Genomic DNA, 26319 nt, shown 5'->3' on the forward strand with positions numbered 1-26319 from the left:
CAGAGAGATGCAATCACTCACTCTGAAAAAAGGAGGGGCAGGGAAAGGTTATTTTTAACTCAGATCACTGCTTTAATTTGGTTTAACCTTGAGCCCAGAAAACACTTGTGGGTCAACCATTTTAGGTAAGATTTAGGCATATCAGCTTAAACTACTGAATAAAGTGGTTTTGCAGGTGCAAAAAGTGAAGTGAAGTGTGACTGTGAAGCGGCTGAAATCTAGACATGCACAGTATTCTTCAAGTGTGCTGTGAACTTTAATAACATCTGATACATTTGAGTGGAACAATGCTGCTTTCTCTGTAAATGTGATTTCTCCATAAACGCGATTTATGAGACACTCTCTTCCATAAATGGCTAGGAGATTGCATAGGAGAATAGATGGAGAATAGAGCCAAGAGAAAATAAAGCACCACTGATATCGTACCGTGGTTGTCCACCAAATAATTTGTGCTATGGCAGATTTCCTTCCTCACTGAAACACTACATTTTTATAGTACCTATCTGTTTACATGCCTTTCTGTCTGCTCACCCATCATCTTAAGGTATCAGGACTACCAGCTGCCACAATAATGTCTGCCATTAAAGGATCGGGAAACAAAAGTACACATTGCTGTCACTGTTTTTATTTTATTGCAGTTTAATCTATTTCATCTTTATGTATGCAGTATCCAGTTTCCCATGAGTCACTTCAGAGCATAATGGAAAACTTCAGCACAGCACAATTATTCATTCGCATGAGTGATACCAGTATGATCTTCAAATAGAGCATGTTAACTTTGGGCTAAATGCTATTGTTATCCCTTTTGACTAAATGGTTAGACAGTTTTCAGAGTCTTTCACAACACTTCAAAAAGGAGATACTGAAAATGGAACTTGCTATTTCTACCGTGGTATCCTGTTCATTTACATAATCAGTACATTAAGTCCTCTTTTCCTGAATATTAGAAGCATCAAATAACCGGAACATTTCCTTCAGTCATTGGGGTATTTTTTTCTCATACATAGACCAAAATTCTTGTTTTCTTTTCAGCTTTCCTTTCCAGATCTCTCAGCTTCTATCTCTCAGCTTTGCTTGTTTTAGTCACAAATACAGGAAAATGACATTTACTAGGTTACAAATCAAGTAGGTCAGTCTCTCTTCAAAATTTGTTTAGGACAAATTTTTTTTTTTTTCAGCTTTATTTCAGCTACCATTTCTGTTAACTGCTCATCTGTTTTGACCTTTATTATAAATGGAAATACCTAGCAACATGGGTATGTTGTACCTTCTACAAGCTATTTTCTGCAGACTACCTATCATCACAGTTTAACTCCATCCCCAGTAGCATCACAGCACAGCAAAAAAACAATGGACTAAAACAAAAAGCCTTGCATTTCACCTCTAAAACACCTATAGTTGTTCACAGGATACCAAAACTAACATCCAAAAGATTTTGTATGCCTAACCATAAAACAAACCAACAAAAAAAACCAACAACCAACCAACCAACAAATCAACCAACCAACCAAAAAAAAAAAAAAAGTTTAATAGTTTTCCCCATGGCTACTGTGAGTCTAGATAACTTCCATGATAAATGGGACTGCTGGCACTATTCCAAGAAAGGGAAAAGTTGGAAAGGAAGCAGATTCAAGTATGTGTCTTGTCTCCAGCACAGGAAGCCTTATTGTATTATATTTCACTCACATGCATTTTCATAATAATAATGAATTATACTGGCCTTTGACTTGATGTTATAGTAGCAAATAGTGTGACATACTACTTATTCTTTTCAAACAATATTCACAAAGAAAGAGTTGAAATACATTTATCTTCAGTGAGTAATCTATAGATATCCAGGTGCGTTTAATTTTTGAAAAATCCAGGAAAATTTGAGTCACTTAGACTATAGTTTTACTCAGAAACAGCCTAGCTGTTTGTCTCTGCCCCTTCGGCTAACTGACCTGTATGGTTAAACTTTCTTATCCTGTAGAGAGGGTGGCTGGATCCAACAGGGTTAGTCCCTGAAATGTGGCTGGATGCTACCTAGCAGAGAGACAGGTGGCCTAGGCTGCACGTGGGCCATGGATCATGCTGCTGTGCTAACAGTGTGACAGCGGTGGTGATCTGATGGCAGTGTTTGGGTACATGCCCTGCAACTCCCACCTGCATAAAACACCAGTGGGCAGGCCCTGACTTTCTTTTTAATTCCCACTTTACATTGGAAATATGCTCCATGAGTTCTTAAAAGACAGGATCTCAGAATTTTAATGCTTCTGTTAAATCACATTTACCTATTTGTATGTTGTTAAACAAAATTATTTATTCATACGAATATGCATTTTTATAGTTTATAAAATTTTAATGTTCAATTTGCTAAATCTTTGATCAACATGAACCAACAAAATAGGGGTTTACCTTTGTCAAAATAGAAGCAGGAATTAAATTGGTGAAAATTCCTTGAAAAGATACTTGATAAAACTCAGAGGAAAAACATGCATTTGTATCAAAGTTCTGTTGAGGGTTAAGTGAAAACTTGTCCAGTTTCCTTTTTATCCTCTTCAGGATAGTGACAGAAAACTAGGCACATTCTCATGAAGCCCACCTGTTGCAGCGAATGCATCTTTTTGTACCACTGAAATTATCAGTATTTATACTACAGGTTTGCTAGTGCTCTGTCAGACCCCGGTTCTGAGCTATCCTGTCCACCCAAGCAACGGACTAAGAGACTAAAAGCCCCATTTTATTTCTGTGCATTAGCTCCCTCCACCCTAGTAAACAAGCTAAAAAGGCAGCTAATGCAGCTGACATCTCGAATTATGTAATTTCTCGTAATACATGCCAGAAATGCTCTTCAGTCCTGCTATACATACAGGAATGTTGTTCAAAACCTTGGCTTCTGGCTTGGCAGCATGATCAGCCGTACAAAGGGCACTCAGCATGCAAGGGGGATTGCTGAGCTGTGTGGGAGGAGGGAGGATGGCTCCATAACCATTACCCCTTGATATACCTTTCATATCAATCTGCCAGACTTAACAGGTAACCACAGTGAGACAGAGAAGGACTGGAAGGAGACAGCTTGTGGTGAAAACCCAGGTTTAGCATCAGCACTTTGTATTTCTGTGAGACAAGAAATTTTCTGTCTGTCTGCTTGCCCAAAGAGCTGCATAATGTCAAGGGCTTCTGGAACTTGCAGATTTTTGCAAGGCAGATGTACAAGAACCAGAATAGTTGTCACATTTCTGTCTGAAGTTCACTTGAAAAAATGTCTATGGCAGGCTGGCAGATTCAAGGTACTGCCCCTCAGTTTAAGGATTTAAAGATATGTCAGCAACAGGCTGGATGCTCAGTTATTTCTAGTGCAGTGTTTACGACTAATTCTCCACAGCTCCCTGAGTAGTATATAACAGTATCACAAAAAGCGTCCTCCTTTTCCTACTGTGGTTAGTGGTAAATATGCTATTAAATATTTTGGGACCAGGACCAGGCACAGCTGTCAACCCCACTATACCACATCAACATTGCACTGGGTTTTTAATCAACTATATTTTGAGTTCTATATTTTTAACATGGAAAAATGACAGAAGACACACCATTTGACATTGACCTCTGCCTTCAGAGTTTAATGGATTAGGAAAAAAAATCTTTTCTTTTCAAACATTATTATTTTTTAAATATATATGTCTTGAGACCCAGCCTGGATCTGTTCTTGGGCTGTGCAGGTGTAGGCTGGTGCCGAGACCTGCTGCTCAGTTAAAAATTTATGCTTTTACCTACCTTAGGCTGGAGGAGGGCTCTACCATAGTCCAAAACAAGGAAGAGAATAGGAAAATATTTTATTTGGATCAAGTACTTGGAAAGTTTGAACTGTCTCTGAGCAAAGCTTTTAGCCTGTGTTCCTAGTGAAAAAGCTCATGGATGTGGTGCTAGCTAGCAAGGTTACTGAATGAACTATCATTTGAGATTGTATGCAGTCTCCCAAGTACTTCCATCTCTGACAGCACGCATGTGTCTCCAGTTCTTCTGGAGCTGGATTCCATAATCCAGCTGGTCGCCGACAAACCATCTGCCCACCCACTGATCTAGCAGATCCTGTTGCCTTATCACCTCTAAAAGTTAAACCTGTTGACATGATAACCAATATCACCATGCAGTATCACTGATACGCAAGTGTCAACTCTAAAGCAACATAGGGATTATTTTGTCAATGCTTGGAATGCACACAGCAAAGCAGATTCCAGGACACAGAGCTAAGACTAGATGGATGTTTGGCTTTCCCCGTTAGTCACTAGATAACACTGGTGTTCCCTGACACTTTGGTTTCTAACTGGTGAGGTACTTGCTGTTCTTCTCAGACTCAGTGGCCACATCTGTTAAATACATTAACTAGTGCCAGTGCCTGTCCTCTGGCCTTGAAGCCAGCTGGTGTTGTCCAGCCATGACCATGCTCTTTACCCTCTGAAACAGAATGGCTGCATCCAAGCTGCCTTCTGGGAATGATCCCTGGCCTACACCACTGCCCAGGCATTGCCCAAGCAGTGGTTGGGACAGTGCCCAGAGGCCCAAATGAGAAGCCTGCCAAGGGACCACAACAAAATCCTGTCAGCCTTTGTGGTCGGGTTTCTGTGCTCAGGCCTCTTCTCTGGTACTCTTTAATTTACTAGCAGGAATACAGCTGGTTGATGTACATCTGAGAAAGTTGTCTACCTCCTTTTCCCCATTGCTTTCAGAAGAATCACTCCTAGCAGACTGTGGACATTGGATCACTCTCCCTTAGCTCACAGGGATATCTGCCTTTTTGCAGGACCCACAGCTTTCATAGCCACTTAGAAAATCAAGGACTGATGTATTCAAGAAATATGTCTTTGTTATTGCTGAAAAATGTGGGCTCCTTATACTGGAAGACCTCTGCTGTCCCACTGGCATATACTCACAAACTGAAAATAAACCATCTTCTTTGATTCCCAGAGACTTTCATAAACTGACTGAACTAGCCAGTGTGCTTCAAACACCAAATTCAACCCAGATACAATGACTAAGGGTATCACAGATTTGAGTATTGATTCCAATCACTGCCTTTAAAAGCTTGTCTTCTGGTCTTTGGAAATCAGCCTGGTAAAGGTCTGACAGCAGTACTCATGGTGTAGGCCATGCTTCATCTTTGGAACTAATATTTCAGCAAATCCTTCAGATTCAGAATTTGGTTTAGTTGCCTCAATGCAGGCCTCTGGCACCCTTTGAGGTGGTATCCTGACTGGATTTTATCAAGAGCAATCTTGTTTCATGATGTCTCAGAAATCTTACACCATCTCACAGTACAAACGTCTTTCTTTATGAATCTCAATGGAGCCTACAGAGTTGCATAAGCAAGCTATACAAAACAATATAGTTGCTAAGTGTTCTCTTCCATAGTGAAAGTTGGTACTTTTCTTCTAGATTGCAAGCTAAATAATTCAATTTAATTAAGCCAGGGGGATTTTTTGCCTGAGGTTTCTGTTTCGTTTCACTTTATTTGATGAAAGGATGAGTCATTATGGTATACTATGCATGGTATTATCAACAGAACAATAAACAACAATCAAAGGTTTCACTCTTAATTTCTTCATTTTATGTATTTCTTCCAGGCAAAAAGATCAATTTTCTAAGTTGTGAGAAACACCCAATCACATTAATCGAAGCAGATTTGAAATGTGGCTACCACCTTTAAATTGTCTTCTGAAGTACACTTACAGATTACTCACAAAAACAATATATTGAAAGGTTGAAAAGAGAAAAACAAAGATATATTGGAAAACAAATAAAATTATGCATTTTCCTATAGTCTTAAAATTTGCATTAGTTATTGAATAGGTTGTATTGCAGGTAGTATGAATGCAAAAAAAAAATAAAAAAAAGAAAGAATCCCCCCTCCGCCCAGTGTGTCAAATGTATATGCTACAATATAGCTGATACACAGAGAAAGTACTGTATGGATAAATAGGACATAAGATGCCAAGTATATCTACAATTATCTGTTTGTTATTATAGCCATTATAGAATAGTGTACTTTCTATTTCAGAGAAAGCCATAAAATAACAAAGAATTAGAATAAAATAACCCTGCTAAAGAATATTCAAAATTCTAGATTTAATATAAAGATGAATATATTTCCTTTAGTAGACATAATGAACTCTTCCTTAAGTAGCATGTTTGTTACATGAATCAGGAAGATTTCAGTTTTTCATCCACTAATCAAGAGAATTAAACCACTAATCAAGTTAATTTAAAATGAAGTAAGACATAGTTAGCTTTTTACCTACTATCTTCTCTCATGGATACTGACCACTGCCAATAAGACACAAAGAAAAATGGCCTAAGTCATAGCAATTTTCAGAAAGGTTTATAACATGGTATAATAAAACTCACTTTTGATGATCTCCCAGTGGTCTTTGTCCAATGGATTTTAATAATGACTCGGGTCGAACTGCTAATTTTGGTGATGTCTTGGGGCTAGTATCAGAGTCTCCACTTTCTTCATCTCCCATGGCCTTAATATAGCTCCCACTTCTCATTCTTCTGCAGGGTATCTCTTCATCTTTCCCACTGGCAGGATATCCTCCCCATTCATCCTGAGGTACCTAATAGAGATCACCAAACACACATACAAAATGTGCATTTTTTCATATATTTAAATACTTCTTTCAATTTCTCGTTTTATACTGACAAGTTGTGAATTTTTTATTCTTCAGAAATAAATCACCTAGAAAGAAATTCTAAGGCCCACAAGCGATTTGGTGCTCAAGTCCAATTGCAGGATGGGAAATGTTCAATCCATAAATGTTAGAACCTAGGAGACAAGCAAGTCATTATTTGTGAGCTCAGCCACAATATCTATTTGTGCACATGCTCTAAAATGCAGGAAATCTTAACCTCTTAAATGTTTGTATGCAGATTTTCATCTAATAAACATTAGGTTGATCACATGTCTCAGACATAAAACTAATTGAAAGCTGAACACTTTATAGCATTTTCCTCACTTTTCTGATATGGGGCTTTCTCAGATTTTCAGGATGAAGCATTTAAATTAAGCTAAGCCATAATTTTTGCATAAATGGACAGGATTCTGATTCAGGGCAAACTTCTGGAAAAAAAAAAAAGGCAAATGTGGCAATCTGTCTTTTTTCTTATTTAGCAACTGCGAAATACTTCACAGACATGGTGACATATCAGGAATGTAGTCAGTTAATTATTAATACTTTGAAGCTGAGGCTGCTTTCATACAGTTGAGGTGGTTTTTCAAATAGTAAACCTGGTGGTCAGATAATTCATATCTGGTGGGTGTATATCTGTATGTAGTGGCAACAAATTGAACAGGAGTAGAATTTCCAATCCCCAGTGAAATTAGCCTTGTTTAAAGAGTTACTGATAAACTCCGCAAGTCTGTCTGTCAATATTGCATAGTCTTTGCTTTTTGTTTAATCTTTCAAGATGCTGACTCCTCTGGTCCTAATCCAGTAATTTAAGCATTTACTTAACTTAAACGATATAAGCAACTCGCTCCAATCCATTATAATGACTCATGGTTAAAAAGAAGGATGCAACCGAACACTTTGGGAGACCAGGGTTGATGCACTTGGCAGCATCAAATACTTTATCAGCATAATGACTTCATATATATTACACAGTACAATGACATTATTTACCAATACGACAAATCAGATCTTCAAGTTAAACAGATATATTAGGAGTTTCTGCAGAGCAGGATGCCAAATAAAGATTTTCAAGTCAAATAAGTTGTAGACCTACAGAGAGAGTTCACTGTGGAGTTGAAGTAAATGTTCCCATTGATTTCAGCATGACTGGAAATCAGATTTAAAGAACTAACATGATCTCCCTGTCATCCTTACTGCCCTTTCAAGATACATGAATTAGCCACACACCACATGAACAGAACAGATGTTTTGAGTCCCAAGAAAGGACTGAAAGGGAAAAACGAAATTTTTAAAGACTGTGAACAAGTAAAGATAGAGATATTAAAGAATAAAACTCGGGAGAGAAGAGGGACTGAAGATACTGTCAGATTAGTTGAGATGAAACAGATCACAAAGATCAGAAAACTGTTGGAGAGAAATACCAGACAAATATTATGAGTTATATTCTTATATGAAATAACAAGATGGAGGATGTATTTAAATGAAATACAGTGTAGATCATGCAAGGAAACAAACCTTAAATATTATTCAGCTTTGGATGGTGATTGGAAGGGAAACATGAGAAATTTTCTCAAACTTGAAGCCTGTAAATATGATACATCATCCTAATTGTTATTCTAAAACCTAATATATATGAAATTAATGTCAGAGGAAGGATTTGGGGGATTCTGGGAGACCTAAGAGATATTTATGTGTAACAATTGTTGTAGTAGCTAGACTCCTAAAATATAGAAAATAAACATATTTTATTAAGCTTTGTTGTTCACAACCACCAATACTGGTAACTGTAAAAATCTGAATTAGAGTACTATATTAAGAAAAATTAACTGATATCATACAAACATACTCTCACTTTTAATTCTTCTTTATTATCTCAGTATCAACAAAGTTAAAACCAAGATTCCAATGCTGAAAAAGTTTTCATGGACATCTAGATGAGTGAGCTATACTCTGCAATTTTCTGTATTAAAGCTGAATTATTATGTTTAATCTCAACACTTTCTTTAAAAAACATATATGTTCTTTTTTAATAGAATAATTATTTTGGCTTGAAATTTTTCTCCTTCATTTTAGCTCAAAGATATTTAAATATAAAGTTTAAAAAGACAGATCAGCAACTTTTTAGTTACTCATGCAAAAAGTGATTAGTTTCTCAATGTTTTTGTCTGAAATTCCACATTCAAATAACTAGGTAAGGATTGGATTAAAATGAATAAACACAAACTATTTGCTGCTTGACACTGAAATCTTATTTTAAAAGATAGGGATGAATGATTTTTCACATTAAAGTATTTAAAAAATAAGTTTCTTTACTGTGATAGAGTTTTATGAGAACAAATCTTACAATTATGTGCCTGTTTTTGTTGATTACACTTCTTTAACTTTCTGAATTCATAACTTAAATGAATTCAGAAGAAACCTAAGAACTGAAAAAATCCTGCTCCATTTGTGCTTGTGATGTACTTACTCACAAATGCACCAAAAATTCTTTTCCAACCAGAGTTGACTGTCTACACTGGTTGTCTATCATAGAAGCCTTTATGATTGAGAAACAAACATTATTTACAATTAATTAATACTTTTTACCCTTGAGCCATTCAAAGGAGCAGAACCCAATGAACACAAGGGTAATGGTCCTGGAGCCTGGCAAGGAAGTTTCACAACACATTCTTTCAGGGTTCATATAGAGCCTATGAAAACATATGGAGTCCTTCTGCTGTCTTCAGAAGCCAATGAAAAGGCCCTTGACATTGTTTTTTATCATGGTCTTAGAACAGAAGCAAAATTTGAGTCCTACTTTGGCCAGCGCTGGTTCATCATTCACTTTAAATGATGGATTTAATACTTGGAAAAATCCAGGCCATTTCAGAGCCCAGCATAGCTTTAAAGAAAAGCTGAAGTGTTATAATAGTGTGGGAAAGATTTTTCTTTATATTGAAGTGTTAACAAAAGTGTTTTACAGCGACTGCGAGGGTCATTACATGTATATTTTTCAAAACAGGAAAAGTGCTTTACAGCTTGCAGAAATACTTCCTTACAATAGTTACCAGTCCCTGAAATTCCCATCTGCAGGGTTTGCAGCTGCTAATTGGGAATAATTACCCTAATTATCTACTTGCATATAGCAATGAGTGCTGATATTTATAATGTCTAAAAAGCCTTCCTCCTGTTCTAGATGTTAACATGAATCCTTGTGTATGCAGTTTTTATCCACAGAGGAGTTAGACTGCATATTACCATATGAATTTCCTTTTGTAAGAACAACGAGCTGACAAGGTCTAGATCTTTGCATTTAATTTTGTCACCGGCTGCTGATTTGGTTATAACTACTGTGGAAAATGATGAGTCTCTTTCATAAATTTTATGCACTGTTGCTGTGAGGAGCACAAGGAGATTCGGGAAATGTAGGACTTCTTAATTGTTCTGCTGCTGATTCACTGTGATATTTTTGGTTAGTTACCTAGGGCCAGTGATATTACAGCACCTGGTAGTTAAAACTTACCTCACTATGTTTTATGCAGCTGATCCTGAGAGTGAACTTCAGAACCTTAGCTAGGAGCCTAAATTTGCCATAAAAGGTATCTAGGAGTTAGCTCCTTCAAAATAGCATCCAAAAGAAACCATTCTATTTCCTTAATTAATAATTGCTGGAGTGCTTAGGAAGTAGAAGACTTAGGGCTGATAGATAAACTGGCATGCTCTACACCTCTCTTTGTAAACCATCCCCTTTTCATGAAATGCTCACAGATTGCCTGGGGAGGGCTGCTTAGAAGATGACTTTGTATACAAGAAAGGGTGTGTTGCAGCCTCATGATCCAGGCTCTTGCCTAGTAAAAGGGAGCTTAGTTATAGTCCCTGGGATAAACACTCGCATGAATTTTATGTGCAAGGGTCTTTAGATAAAAACTGTGGAGAATCTTAACAAAGAAAGAAGTGCTCACTCCAGACTGCCTTATAATCTTCTGCTCAGAATGCTCTTTGGAGAATTGGGAAGATGTAGGTTTGAACTGATGCATGCTCAGGAAGAAACTGAATTCATTTCTTAACTGTGAGATTCTAGACTACAATTTCTCATATTTCCCTCTAATAGAAGAAAAGATACTACATTTGTGTTTTGTCAGATGTTGGTTTCGCATATATTAGACCTGTCAGAAGAAGAGGGCAGAAGAAAGCCTGACTTTGGACAACTGATTGGAATTCCACAGTAGGTCTGTCTCCTGATTCTCAAATTGCAAAAATCCTGCATATAAGCAGAAGCATGTTTCTGTGGAAAACAAGGATGAATTTACCAAGTATCTGGAAAAAAAAAATGTAATCATGGAATTGCTGAGACTGGAAGAGACCTCAGAGGTCTCTAATCCAGCCTCCAGCTCAAGGCAGGGTCAGATACATTATGTTACCCAGGACCATGTCCAGCTGGGTTTTGAATGTCTCTGAGAATGGAGACTCCAAAACTTCTGCAGGTAACTTGTTCCAGTGTTTGACGATGCTCATAGTAGGAAAATCTTTCCTTATATCTAATCTGATACAGGCAATCCAGGCACTCCTGTTAGCAATGTGAATATCCAACTTTGTATCTAAAAAATACTGATGTCAAAACTGGAAGAATAAATGAATTATTCATTCATTTGGAATTTGACTATTTTTAATTTGAGTTTTCTGTTTTCAATTTAGGATTTAGCTAAAGAAGTCAAACCAGCAACTGCCACTGACATTTCAAAATAGATCTGCTTCTGTTGTTCCACCCACGTCAGTGGCATTTGCTCCCAACTCCATGAGTTTTAAAGGTGTTCCACCACAAAATTGCTGATCTGCTTAAAATATGGCATATCATTCTACTATCTAAAATGAAACACTTGTAGATATATGGTTTCAGCTGAGGGAGTTATCACTTCTTCGTATTTCTCATTCTAAAAGGTTAAAACAAGGATTACCTTCCTCAGAGGAGTCCTGTGAAATGTAATTAGCATGCAGATGTAAAATGCAGCAAAATATTCATTTTGACTTATATCTTATTTTAGCAATATAAATTTCACAGAAGCAGAAGCTGTCTGTGCGTGAAATCAGATGATAATAAGTATAAGATTTGAAACATTACATGGTAGATACATAGTTGTTATATTTTTATGCTTTCTCTGCCTGGTCAAGAAGGTGACCCAAAAAAAAGAACTAAATCTGAAATATAGGTAGGAGATTTTCTCTTAAATCAGGTCTTTGAGTAGTTTTAGAACAGTCTCTCAGCACTGCTGTAAACAGGTGAAAATAGACGATCTTGTGAGGCAGACATGGTTTAAGCATGGTAGAAAGTTTCCTTGATATTATAATGAGAGTTAGGAGCTGGATCTCCTGTTTTCAAAAATTTTGCTGAAAAGGGAATGCTGACCCTTTTTCTTCTATAATTCTAAAAAAAATCTAATGAATTTTTATAATTTTATAATGAAATTTTATAATTCTATAATTCTAAGAAAAAATTCTAATGACTAGAATTTTCTTCTGAAGTTAATAACATTAATGGCATTCCATTATTTACTGGCTGTGGATGTTAAAACCTATTGGCTTTTTACAGGATGGAAGAGTACACTGTGTAAAAATAAAGCCTCATTTCAACTCATCACCTTTCTCTGCGCACAATTTTGTCTAGTTTTCCTAGGTTTCTTTTTTTTTTTTTTTTTTTTTTTTTTTTTTTAAATGTACTGATTCATTGTTCAAACTATGAATTATACAATGAACCCATTCAAAAATCTCTACAAAATATGTCAGGGACTCCTCCTCACCAATAACAATGCCAATCCTCTTAATTAGCTTTAATTTTCACATGCCACCCCCTACTCCCTGAACTCCTTGACAACTCAGACGCACAGAAAGATCTTTCAGCATTCCCCACAAGTTAGTCAACACCACCCATCAAGGCAAGAGCTAATCTGAGAAGGCAAGAGACGTCTTTGTCTTGCCAGCAATTCTCTCCAAGCTTTGATATGAATTGCCACAGTATCACAGGAAGAGGAAGAATATCACGTAGATACCAAACAACATAGGCTTTACAATGGGTTGAAAACAACAGCATGAATTCAGGAATCTGGGATCTGAGAATGGATAGATACCCATGCAGATCACAAAACATAAGCACAATACTCCAGCTGGAAGCTGTGCAAATAGGCAAAGCGGTACCAGCATTCCTTACTGGCTGATTTTATTTTTTCATGTGTAGTCCCAAGAAAAGTTCCATTAAATGATTCATTATGGGAAGACTTAAGTCCAGTGCACTCAGGATTGTTTAATCACCACTTTTGTATTTTCTACAGAACAGTTTTCATTAAAATAATACTTATCTCAACAGTGATGGACTCAAAAAAATGAAACAATACTATGTTTCCTAATTATTTCTCTGCGAACTGTAATCCAAGGATGGCAGAAGGCTGTAAACAGTGTTGTGAGGACTCTCTGGCAATGTTATATTGTTTGGAGGAATGTGGGGCAAATGCCCACCTGTGCTTGTACTACCCGCAAAGAGCCTTGCTGTTCAGCCACCTGCAAAACCTATGCTATGTTGCTGGATCCCTCTGGGACCCACTGGACTCCCACCATGCTGAGATGGTGAAGCAAGGTGCAGTCAGATGTTAGTGGTGGGCTTGTCCCCACTATGTGATTTTTCCCTGCTAAGCCTGGAGCTCACTGATAGCATAGATATGAGATAAGCTCAGACTGAAGGGCTTGGCCTATGCTTAAATAGGCTTGGCTTATGCTTAAATGAGATATAGACTGTCAATACAAGATACAGAAACATTAGGGATTCAACCAAGAAACCTAGGTTTTGGCCAACTATGTATTTCTTTTGGTAAGTGTCTCAGGATGCTGCTTCATTGTCAGCCTGTGCTGCTTTAAAAATATACTACCATCAACATAAGTAGGGCAGGTTTTCCTTAAACAATATTCAGCTTTTCCAGCAACCCTAATAACTGTAGTGACTTAGAGTGCTGGCTGGAAAATAACCCTAACAACGATAATAAAGATAAGTAAAGATACATTTTCAGATGAACCAGTGATTTGCTACAACTTGCTGCAGAATCATCACTAGAGAGAGAGAGAGAAGGATAAAAATGGTATGATGACTACTTTAGGGTTGTGTGTTCATTAGTAAATGAAGACCCACTTGTAGCCTGGAGGCCAACAGGGCAGCATCCCACATCCACACTACTGTGTAATCTGCCTCCAAAGAAGCATGACTACCAGGAATGGTCCCTTAACTACAGTAAGTCCTGAACAGTATCAAGGCTCTGTTTAAGGAAACACTAGCTGGCTTGGATCAAAACAGTGCCCGAGACAGGTTGAGCAACACAATTTGTGTTGCTCAAATAGAAGATCAGGTTGAAGCGCCAGGGAACCTTTCATGACACTATTCAGTTTGCTAGTATGGATGTAGTCTAAGGTAGTGAGTATTTCAAAAATGCTGAAGGCACAGAAGCACCAAAGACTGAAACTTGGAACTTCTCATGCTTCCACAAAACACAGCATTGCTGCCAATTAATTTGCCATAGTCATGCACTCAGAGCTTGTTTTCTTACCTCTTTTCCTTGTTGGGCCAGCTTATAGCTGCTGTTTCCTTCACATCTATCTCTGTGAGTTGAATTAATTGAACTATGATGCAAAAAAATAACTGCTAAAACCAACAAAACCAAGCATCAAAGTGTTAAAGAACAAAACTGGATTGCATCTCCTCCTCACTCACTGCAGGTGAAGGGGAGCCAGGAATATACCCACTAGCAAAGCAGCAGAGAAGTTCCAGGGGACCACAGTGTCAGCAACTGAAGTTGCTGACAACTACAAGTGTTCCTGATGGATAGTTTTGGAAAAAGTAGACTGAGATAACTGTACTATATTTGCAGAGTGGATGGAGCCCAGCTATCTGCACAGCACAGTGAATAAAAATTACAGAAAAAGAGAAAGCACTAAGTTGAGTTTATGGCAATTAATAAAGTAAACTCATGATCATGATTATTTGTGAGGGTATAGGAATAATACAGTATTTCAGCTATGTAATATACAAAACTATGGTGCTGCAGAATTGTGAGCTGGTTACATATTATTTGCTCTCCATGTGCTTCAAAGATCACAGGCTCCAGGAAGAGGAAGAAAAAGGTCTTCTATTTTGTTTCTGCAATTTAATTAGACTTGAAGCAGAGCTAAGGAAAATTTGAGTGGAAACTAACCTTCCCTGAAGAGCTGCAGGGCATTTTTTCTGTCATAGGAAATTCTGTCTCTTCCCTTTTTCTGGACTGTGTGGAGTCCAAACTGTGTTGATGCACATAGGGGAAAAAAAATGTATACAGTGTGGAAGACTTTCATATATGATAAAACCTAATTTGTGGGATTTCTGCTGTATCTTCCCTATTAATCCAAGACACAAGTGAGAAAAACAGAAATTTCCTGTTGGGAAGTTACCTCTTAGCTACTGTTTAAACCAAAGTCCTGGAAGGGCCATCAGACGAAGCCATAAAGTATTTCCACTGCAGCTAACGGGCTTTGGGAAAACAGATAGGCCTGATTTTCTGCTGACTCGGAAACCCTTGCAATAGACTACACGAGCACTGATGTGAAAGAATAATTCTGGGGCTTTAATGAGCATTACAGTTGATTTCTTTATGAAAAGCATTCATGCTAGAAAAATCCAATTGACCTGTATGCATTTGTAGCATATAGCTTGGTTTTTATGACCGATGGAATTGGGGAAACAAGGCTCCCAGAGTGTGTGAGGTTCATCCTCTTCCTGGTATTTCCTTTCCTTGTCAACATTCAGAAATTGATAAAAAAAAAAGATAAAGCATCATCATCAGTCTATTCAATGCGGATTCTCTACACTGTGTGAAGTATCAGGCACCTATAGGTTCCTCTGGAAACATCTCTGCCTTTAACAGTGAAGGGAAATTCAGAGTTGTTACCTTTTCATAACCCACAGTCAGGGCCCCAAAGACCATTTATGATCACTGAAGAATGGAGTGAGAGGCAAAAATGACCTTAAAGGAAGGAAAGGAGAGGTGCTCCCCACACACTTAAAACACACAGCATCTCCAAAAACACAGAGATGGCAGATGTAGTGAGGACTCCAACATTGTAGATCAACTATAAAGCTAGACATGCAAGAAGAGCTTAAAAGCCAGCATCTCCAGGCCTGACCTAAAAGAAGACCTGTAGTGAACAGTGACTTCTTTAATCTAAGCAAGAAATGATGCCACTTCTTCCATTTATCATAAGGCTAATAGTGAAAAAATAGTCTTTAAATGTCTTTAGAATAATATTAAAGATAATACAAAATATATATTTGCCTTTCATCCATTTTTTTTCTTTAATAAGTGATTGTTTTGAACAGTAAGCTTCAAATGACTCAAATTATTTAGCTTACAGAGTGAAATGGGTAGTTTTGTCTTGTCTAGCTACCATGTAATGCTTAATTATCTGTACACTTTTGAAAAGATCAGTTCCCCTGCCAGAAGTACCAGGGACCTTGTCCACATAGACATTCAGCCATTTAAACACACATGAAACTCTACTTAAAAAAAAAAACACACAACCTTTAAGCACAACATTGTAAGATGGACATAAAAAAAAAAAATATCAAATGATCAATGACTACTTCATCATTTTTCTGAAGTCAACTTCTTGCAGGAAAAATAGCATTGGCTGCTCAGGAGAGGAGCCAGGTGTGCCCAAGGCAACACTCCAGCTACATAGGAGAGTGTGCGGTCATTACAGCCCCAAGCCTGCAATTCTGGCAGTCTCGTTTGACAGATGTGACTGGCCCAGGTGTATAAAATATTAAGTTACTTCTAGCTGAAAATTTCTTCAGACCCAAGGACACCTTTGAGTAACAACTGCAAAGGTCAGCCTTCAGCTTTGCTGAGGTTAATGTTGAAAAACAATTTGGCAACACACAGTACTAACATTTTAAAGGAGGACAATTCCCCCTGATTAAAGGGCAGTGAGATCATGGCCTCCCTTTTCTACTCCTAGGTTTGATGTTTCTACAGTAATAGGGACTTGTTTTGTCTGCTTTAAGAAAATACTAACTCTGAGATCTTTCTATTCCTCTTTGGAAAAAGAAGCTTCAGCAATTTATTTAAGCCAATATGAGCTTTCTAGAAAGGGACGCGGAGGCAAATGTACTGTTGATATCACTGGTTACTACAGTAATTCAAGGCACCAGTAATCTGAGACAACTGCTCAGAACTTTACACCATAATTGATTTAATTTTATTTTTTCCCTTGGAAGGTGCACATAATTTTTCCTTAATTTTATTTTTTTTTCCCTTGGAAGGTACACTTATGAAGTATTCTGATCTTTGTGAAATACAAAACCTTCAGCATTCTGTAAATCCAGGTAAGCATCGGCTTTATGTAAAAACCTTTTATTTAATATTGTTAAAAATGTAAGTGCAATGTTTCAGCGATACAATGCGTAGAGGGAGCAGCTACAAATAGATGAGCTCAGTGCACTGCATGGGAAGACAAGACCCTTACTGACCTGTGCAGAATGGCCCCAGGTGCTGCACCAGCTGTTGCAGGTAGACACAAACACTGTCACAGGGCATGAGCCATGCCATCTCTGCCCTTAGTGTCCAGGCAACACAGACTTCTCTGGCACATGTTCTGTTTGGGACTTTGGGAGGGCACAGGGCTAGCTGAGGCATCCTTGTGGGACTGTAATGGGCTGCAGAAGTGAAAACAGTTCAGCACATGGCCATGCTGACTGCCCTGTAATCTATGCATGCTTTTCCTGCTGTGGAGGCAACCCAGTTAATTTGGGAGTGGAGGCTAAATCGTGAAGGTAGCGTGGTAGCGCGAAAGTGACTTGGACACTAGTATCAAAACTCTACTAGCACTGGCTGGTAGAGTACTGGATGCTGTTTCTGTAGTTCATATATGGTTGTTATGTCAAGCTAACAGGTACAACCTAGTTTCAGAAAGATGAAGTGTTGAGAAAGGTGCATTGGGTTCAAATCTGTCCTGGCAAAGCAGGCTGAGAGTTGCATGCCTCTCCGGGGCAACGGTCTAGTTCATGGGACTATGTCCTCTTCCCAGAAGAGTTCCTGGAAAAATGCATCTGAGGGCTTAATGCCAATTACTCCATTAGCTTTTCCTCAAAACTCTTCTCCATGTAGGCACAACTTAAACCAGCAAAGAACCTTGTTGAAACTGTTGCTTTTTTTTTTTTTCTTTTATTCTTTTTTTTTTTTTTTTTTTTTTTTTTTAAGAGACCAACTCTTGTGCTTTTCTTTCATTCTGTAGAGTACGCAGCTGACATTATTACCCACATGCTTAGCAGTGCCAGTGCTGTAACGGATGACGCTAGTACTTAAATGCACTAGGAAGACAAGAGTGGGCTGAAGCCATTTTTAGAACAACATGCTATTTTCTTTTTCAGTGCTGACTCATTCACTGTACCTTGTGGTATGTTTACCTTGATTGCTTGCTGCTTCACAGGCTGTTGAATGGCTGAGGGAGGAATATTAATCAGGGACACATAGCACTGTGCTCTAGAACTTCAGTGATGGTGACTGCTATGCTTTTGCCTGTCTTTTGGTGCTATTGTAGGAATTAGTTTTCCTTAACTAGCATTCACAGGTTTTTCAGTCCTGGAAACTGTAAGCAACATTCTTGTATTTGTAAGTTTTGTACAGCTATCTAGTTCATATCCATTTTTTTCCTGTTGAAAATCTTTAATCTTCACTAATACTCACGTCAAGGTAAAATTAATCAGTCATTGTAGTGTATATCTGTTGAACTTAATTAACCAAAACAACCAATGAAGATAAAACAGATCTCAAAACCCATTTATCTTTTTTTTGTTTGTTTGTTTGTTTTGTTTTGTTACATATTTAATATTAAAATCAAAACGTTATGGGAAGCAGTAGCAGTTACTGTAGCCAAAGCTATTAAAAAGCATGCTTATAATGTATGTGATCTCCATGGGCTATTCTGCCCATGGAGGGAAATGACAGAAATGTTTGGTGCTCAGAAATGCAATTGTCTACATTCAAAACAGAAATTGAAGGCCCATGGGTAAAAACTTGCTAATCATTCACAAGAATTTAAGAAATGCTATCAGTGTACAGTTATGAAACGGCTGTTCTCTGCTCTTGAACTGGCTGGCTTGCTAGCCAACTGGTCTGGGTTAACATTGCAGCTAAGCTGATTTAACAACTAGCTGGAGCCCAAAGGGGCTTCACATTCAGCCCCTCTCCCTTCTCTCTGCAAGCTCCCATCTTCTCCACTGTAGAAGGAGTAACGCAAATCTGGTCAGGTACTGAGGTATAGATCAGAAAAATAAATACTACTTCATAGAGATTTATGTCTACCAACTTAGTTCTACAAAAATGGCCACCGGTGAGCAGCTCTGCTGGAACAAGGCAAATGGCCACAGTGGTGTGGAGGGCACTATGGTCATCTGGCTGAACCCTCTCTAACATGCACCCACACACTGCCCAAGCAATGAGCTCCCCCAGCTATGAGGACTGTGGAGGAACAGGGACATGAGAAACCCTAAGAAAAAAGCCAGAGATGAGGCTTGGACAGATTAAAGAAATACCTGCTTTCCAATATGAGACATAACCTGGGCATATTTTTTGAAAATATATTTTTTTTGAAAGAACAGAGGCTTTCAAAACCTCTTTTCTCATCTCCTGTTTTCATCAACTGTGAATCTGGTAGAAATTCACTTCTTAGAAAGAAATTTTCCTTGTTCACTCTTCAAAAGTTTTAAGGAAAGTGCAGCTCAGTAATTACTATGGAAGACAAAATGGAAGCTCAGAAACAGAGAGATCATGGTGTCAAGTACCGGCCTATGACACTGCCATGCACTTACAGTTTGGGACTCTGTATTCCTAAAATCTCAAGTGGAAAACACAAGTAGTAATATTTTATAGAGGTGTTGAAAGACAAAATAACAAGAAGACTACTGGATAGAAAAGTGAGTCAAATCCAGTGAATCTTCATATACATACATAGCAGAGTAAGAACTATATATATAATAATCACTGATAATATATAAACATAAAAAATAATTTTTATTATGCTTGAGTATAAGTATGTATTCATATATAAGATCTTTGAAGGACTAGGATGTTGCTGTTTTGCTTTAAAAAGATTTTAAAAATATGTAGCTGACATCAATAAGGGGAAATGCCTTTTAATGTTTTAATTCTATAAACACAGAAATCCTACAAAGGCCCAAGGGTTTTATGTTAATCTGTTCATTTATGCACTTCAGGGAAATCTGCTGCTGCACAATCACCTCGATAATCCTTTGAATATTTTAATTTCCAGATATTCTGGAGCAAGGCAGTAAACTCTCCTGGCTAGGAATCTGAGATGTTTCTCTACTGTTCTCAGTTTCTGAACCTAATGATTATTTTAATTCAACCATTATTTACTGATGCTTACTTCACTGCTGTAAGAAAAGTTAAATATCTTTCCTATCTTTCCTCAGTTTTGCAGACAGAGTAATTGAAATGTCTGGTGATTAACAGATTACATTTCCTGGGTCAGAGAAAAAGTTCATGGCAGAGCTAACAATGAGTCTTATATCTTGGGTCTTAATGATTACATTGTGACAGTGCAGCATCCCTCAAAGTAGAAGTTTCAAAACAATGCATATAGTTACGACATTGACAGAATGGGGTCCCTTCATTCTTTTCCTGACCTTGGGCTAGTGAGTAAGCCAGACATTCAGTTTGAAGGATATGTGTGTTCTGAATGGCATATTCAGATTCTGCAGAACTTGTATTTTTCTTAAAAATTTTGTAATGAGAATATTCCTGGTATATAATTCTTAGTATTATTGCTTTCAACAAAGGTTTGGATTCTTTACTGTAGTAATTGAGCAATTAAGTCTTGACAGATTGCCATTCTAGCATCTCTGTGAATTGGGGGATGATTACTATCCAATTTGTTAAAAGGGTTAAAACTGGATGAAGTCACTGGAGCCGCAAAAATTTAAATTCACTTCTCCTAGATTTTAAGCTGCTTGAATCTACCAGCTGATGAAACTTGCTAATTTGTTTCAGTTATCCCAAATTCACCAAAAGGATAAAACAAAGAATTCTGAAAAAAAAAAAAAAAGAAAAAAAGAAAAAAAAGAAAAAAAAAGGGCGTTTCTGTTCCCTAGCCCCCCCCACTGGGCTTAACCTGAAGCTTAGTGATAGTTTGTGAACTCAGTGTTTCACATTCACTTGAGGATGCTGATACAGGTTGGAAGTAAGAACAAGGCTCATGAAAAGTAAAAAATAGTTTACAAAGAAAAAATGAGGTGTAAAGATGAGGGAAGAAGAAAAAAAGGAAACATGTTGAAAAGGAAAGCAAGACACCCAGCAGAGATATAGAGGGCCCAGATTTCTCCGTGAAGTACGAGTATGGGATGGTAAGGAAAAAGACAGCAAAATGTAAACTTTTCTTTAATGTCAGAGCTATACCCTTGATTTTGTAACACAGACAGAAGTCGAAGTCTCTGTATGGGATGCACTTCCAGTTCTGGCTCATTGAGTTAGATTAAAAACTTCTAGGGAAGGGCAGGCTGTTTTACATGGATAAGAACTGTACTTGGATATGAAAAAATATTACAGCTGTCAGCCTAAATTGGAATCAGTTTGCATGGAAATGCTATGAGGGTTGCAAGTAATTATTTTCCTTTCTCTGCTATGAGGAACCTTTCCTCTTCCAGCAAGGAGATTGACCCTGGATGGCTGCATGTGCATTTGAAAAGATTCGGCCCTTCAGCTGTGACTCATTACTATTGGTTCCCTATTGCTCAGAGGGAAGAGAGCTCTACATAGAGGTAGATAACGCTGTGTCTGTTGGCTTCTGCAGAGCCCACAGGAACTGGAGATCTCTAAATACATAAATCTGGAGTGGAGGTTTGCCCACGTTAATGTCAGAATCAGTTAAATTCTGGAAAAGAGTTCATTAAAAGGAAACAAAAAGAGAAGGCACTCAGAACAACTTTGGCTTTGCAGGCTGTTCTTGTTAAAAACACCAAAGGGAATATTTGTACAATAGTTTGTTGTTGTTGTTGTTGTTGTTGTTGTTGTTGTTGTTGTTTTCCCCAGAGGCAGTGACAGCTGAAGAAGTTACCCTCCTAGCTTTTCCTTCTTCCTGTTCTGCTCCCAGTGCAGTTCTTTGTACAGCCTGATGTGCTAATGACACTTGTCAAGGGACTGTGCTGGACCTAGGCCATGTAAGTGATGTCAACATCCGAAAAGACATATTTTGGAACATTTTTTTAAAAACCTTATCACTTCAAGATCCAAATCATTGTGCAGCATCATAAATAGCTACACTAGCATGATTTTGGGGTGGCAAATGGCAGCAAGCAGCAGGTTTGAGTTCAAATGTAGGAGAAAGTGGGAACTGCTAAAGAAAACGTGTATTCCCACAAATAGTCTGAGTACCAGATCTGAGATATCTGTCTTCCCAAGGATCTCATGTAACTTTCAACAAAGATGGCTTATAGTATGAACTCAAAAGAGGCTCACTTCAACATGATTTTGGATACCCAGTCACTAAATGGAATTTTGTGAGTAATCATCATCAAGAAAAAGCAAATCAGTAAGCCAGTATATCTATTGTCTTCTTACTTAACCTGGAGAAAAGAAACACAAAAATAGGATTCCACACAACCTGTTTTTAAAATCACTCATCTTCAGTTGTATTTGACACATTTTTTTCTAGCCCCAGACTTTGGGTGAACTGCCCTTTTAAAATTTGATTTATGAATTTTTCTGAGATGTGCAACATGAACTCTGAAGATGACAACAAATCCACTGACATTAAACTAATTTATATCACACCAGTTTTATATATGTTTTTACCTGTGCCTTATACACAAAGAGTAAAGCAAGATTTTTTTTCACTTTCATGGAATGTCTGAATTCCATACAGATACACTTAAGAGAGATATGCACAGGACCCTTTTATTTTACAATGACTTTATGACATCAACTGTGTTTCTGTTTCCATTACAAATATTAAGAAAGTCTTCCTCTTACCTGAAGGTAATGGCATGGCCTCAAGGAAGGTTTGATTTCCTGATGAACCAGAGGCTTATCTAAGTTCAGTGATGATTTGCGATAAGCTTCTTTAGCTTGACTTACTGTAAGCGTGGACCAAGAACTCCTTTTCATGTATTTACCATCAGGGGTCATTGCTAGCCCTTCACAAGCTGAACATTTCACGTCATTGTTACTTTTGGAAGTCTTCAATGAGAGATCCCCAAAATGTCCCTGGAGTGCCTCAGGGTAGCAATGGGATATATGATCCGTATGGTGCCTATTTACCACACTAGGGGTTCGATAAGTGCTATCACTGTCCAAATTATCATCAGAGCTCCACCAGCTGCTCATTCCAGATTTATGCTTGGTTTCTGGTTTTCGCTCCTTGCTTTTACTCCTTTTGCTATGCTTGGAATGGTGCCCATGATGATGGTCATCCCCTCGACTGTCTCCCTTTGTTCCATTAACATTGCCCTTGGATGATCCTTCCAGAGAATGAGATTTAGTAAAAAGTTTCTGGACTGAATGAACAAGATGGCGTATTCTTCCTGGGCTCTCACTGCGTTGTTCTGCAGCTGTTGAGGTCCTCTGGTACTGTAAGGTGTGAAAACCATCCCGGTGAAGAGGAAGTTGTTTTTCAAACTGGTCCAAAAGATTCGCAGGAATACGGTTAATCTTAGGGTTACCGTGAGACATGGCGCAGTCGTCTCTTGTGTCGTAATGAGAGCTGTAGTGCATTCTGGGGAAAGTGCTACTTGACATGTGATCGCCCATTACCATGGGCATCATCATGCATTCAGAATGAATGGAGCTGCGTGGTGAGCAACGATGGTGGTCCATCGGGCAACTCTCCGTGGGGCTGAGAAGATACGATTGCCTTGGCTCCTGCCCATGGTGGATATGGTCGTGGGTGTGTTCGCAATCTTCAGGGGATGCTAAGCCACAAGTATGAGCTGAACATAACTGTGGTTGGTTGCGACTGCCAGATAATCCTTTCATATTCCTCGGAGCAGGAGAGTATCTTTCTTCATTGAAGTGCTGAGAAGGCGACCATGAGTACTGCTGGTCTGTCAGGAGAACACATAAAATGTATGTTATCTGTCTGATTAAAAGATTAACTTGCAAAATCCAAGTACATTGCAAAACTAAACTAATTTTCTCTATAAACTCAGTGGAAAGTCTCATCATTCATAGGATTTCATTCACCATTTTAAAATGATGAAATTACTCACTATAAGCAATTTATGAGGTGAATGCAGTCTTCTTCCTGTCTGCAAAATTGTCTGCTAGCGGCTTTACAATTTCATGAAGTTATTCATTATGCAAATTTACTCAAATGCATTTAATGGATACACTCAAGTATTCAGTTTATTATCTGATATTTGGAATTCATATGTCAACCTTTGTGTCTAGTCATTTAAACAATGTGGGTCTGATTTCTATTCCTGGGGTTCCTCAGTTGGATATATTAACCTAAAGATATGTAAAGAGTCATTTCCTTATCACACACAGCTTCATTTTCTTAAACGAATCTCAGCTTCAAGATCCCAAGTACACTGTTCATAAACACAAAAAATAAACAGTAGAAAGAAAAAGAATGTGAACATGCTGAAATCAAGCTCAATTTTTATATCAATAAATGGCTTACAAATAATCTTTTCATACTATTTGAACATGTATTATCATTCGTCCAGATCTATTATCACTATTCCCATACATGTACAAACATGTCTATTAGACTATTTTTTTCTTTGATATACAAACTACAAAATATTTATTTTAAAAATCTGTTATTCCAGAGAGAACAAATATCATTAGGTACAAGCTACTGATTATTATATACTAGAATATTTGTTCCTATGGATCATGTGCTTCAACTGTAGTTATTAAACAAGCATGATTACTCAATAAATGTAGCTTGTAAGTAAAGATTTGGATACTTGAGCCTTTGATATTCTTTTATTTCATGCAATTCCTAGTGGCTGTCAAATGCTACAAACAAAATATCAAACACTTTCCCTCCTCAATTTCAGCTTATTTAAGCAACAATTCAAAATCAGACAAACATATAGGATGCATGACAATCCTTTAGAGGACCAGACAGATGCATGTGTTTATGCTTACAACCCACTTAGCACAGTCTTTCTGTAAATTTGCTCTAAAAAGCAATCTTGCACAGGTGCCTGATGTAAAGAATTTGAAGGCCTGGACCAAAATGGAAACCAGAGAATATCATTATATATAGCAATATAACCTGACACTGAGTACCAACTTCTAGAGATAACACACTAGCCAAAGAGCACTCTGAGTGATGTCTAAGCATATATAAAATCTGTCCTAAAAGTTCCCACTGCTGGTGAGAGCTCAACACCTGCATATTGTCCTGAAACAAATCAAAACCTATTCAGCATTCAATCTTACAACCTAAATGCTATACGTTTCCCGTAGTGGTAGATGCTTAATTAATTTTATTGCATTTTAATTTCAAAAAAGCTCCACATAATGTTTTAAAATGAATGTAGAATTAAACTAATAAACAATAAAATAATCTTAATCCTTGGTGCAATCCTGCTACAATAAAGTCAAATATGGAATTGTGTCTAAATTTCACCTCTAGACTTTATCATGGCATATGTATGTGTGCATATCCTTTTCTGCTTCTAATTTGTTTTTTAACAGTTTCTTTTACTTAGTTTTTCACATTAAAATAAGAACTAATTACTGTTCATTACCCAATCTGTTGTACTATTCAGCTTATAATACCCTGCATAAATATAGTTGCAAAAATGAAATATAATTGTTTCCCTGAAATAACATATTTTGGATCATCCAATTAAAAGTACAGCTATATATAGATAAAGAAGTAAGTTATAACAGTGTTTTGGGATTCAGCCACATAAGCAGCATTGTAATAAATGGCACTTAACCCAGCATATTACCAGACATTATCAGGGGAATAATAATGGTCAATGTGTTGAACTTAGACTTTACTTCCCACAAAGGGTTTTCCAAAGCACCTGACAGAAATTACTGCATTAGCTTTTACAATCCTATGAGATGTGGAAGGCACTATTCTCCTTTTACAGGAAAGTAAACTGGAACATAGGCAATGTTTTCTGAAATGCTTGTGGATTTGCTGGTTTTCATTTTCACAGCTGTATGAGTCAAAGAGAGGTGGAAGGAAGCTCTTCCATGAAAGTGACACACAAGAGCTGTCCCCAAGCCTTTTCATCACCATCTTGCACATTTATGAATGAAGGTAACTCTTCCACTACATCTGTGAATTGCCATTGCATTTCAAAACAAAACAAAACAAAAAGACATGGCAGACATGCAGAAGGAAAGAAAGAGCTAGCCAGGAGCAAAGAACTCATTTAAACGAGCTCCCTAGAACAGAACTACTGGCCTCATACAGTATCAAACACAGCCCAGAAGACTTTGAACAGTTTCATCCTGATATATTCCCTAGGAATGTGATACAGCATAACTTGATTGCACTGCAATGGGCAATCTAACAGCTTTTTCCATCCCTCATGATTCCTGATGATTCAAGCACAGTGCAACTATAGAAAAAATACAATTTTCTGTAAGTTGTTTTCATAGTTGTATGG

General features: G+C 37.6%; 1 protein-coding gene across 22 annotated transcripts in view; it reads right to left on the reverse strand.

Moving 5' to 3' along the window:
* DLGAP2 (DLG associated protein 2) overlaps positions 1-26319 on the reverse strand; it is a 478278-nt gene that overhangs the window by 75520 nt on the left and 376439 nt on the right. For all 22 annotated transcript variants that reach the window (XM_084515980.1, XM_084515993.1, XM_084515997.1 and 19 more), the window contains 2 exons: positions 22706-23775; positions 6385-6596 (listed from right to left, as the gene is read on the reverse strand). In XM_084515980.1, coding sequence (XP_084372106.1) covers positions 6385-6596; positions 22706-23775 — 1282 coding nt within the window. The remainder of the gene's footprint in view (positions 1-6384; positions 6597-22705; positions 23776-26319) is intronic.

The sequence above is a fragment of the Aythya ferina genome (genome assembly GCF_964211825.1).
Source record: "Aythya ferina genome assembly, chromosome: 3".
Classification (NCBI taxonomy): Eukaryota; Metazoa; Chordata; class Aves; order Anseriformes; family Anatidae; genus Aythya; species Aythya ferina.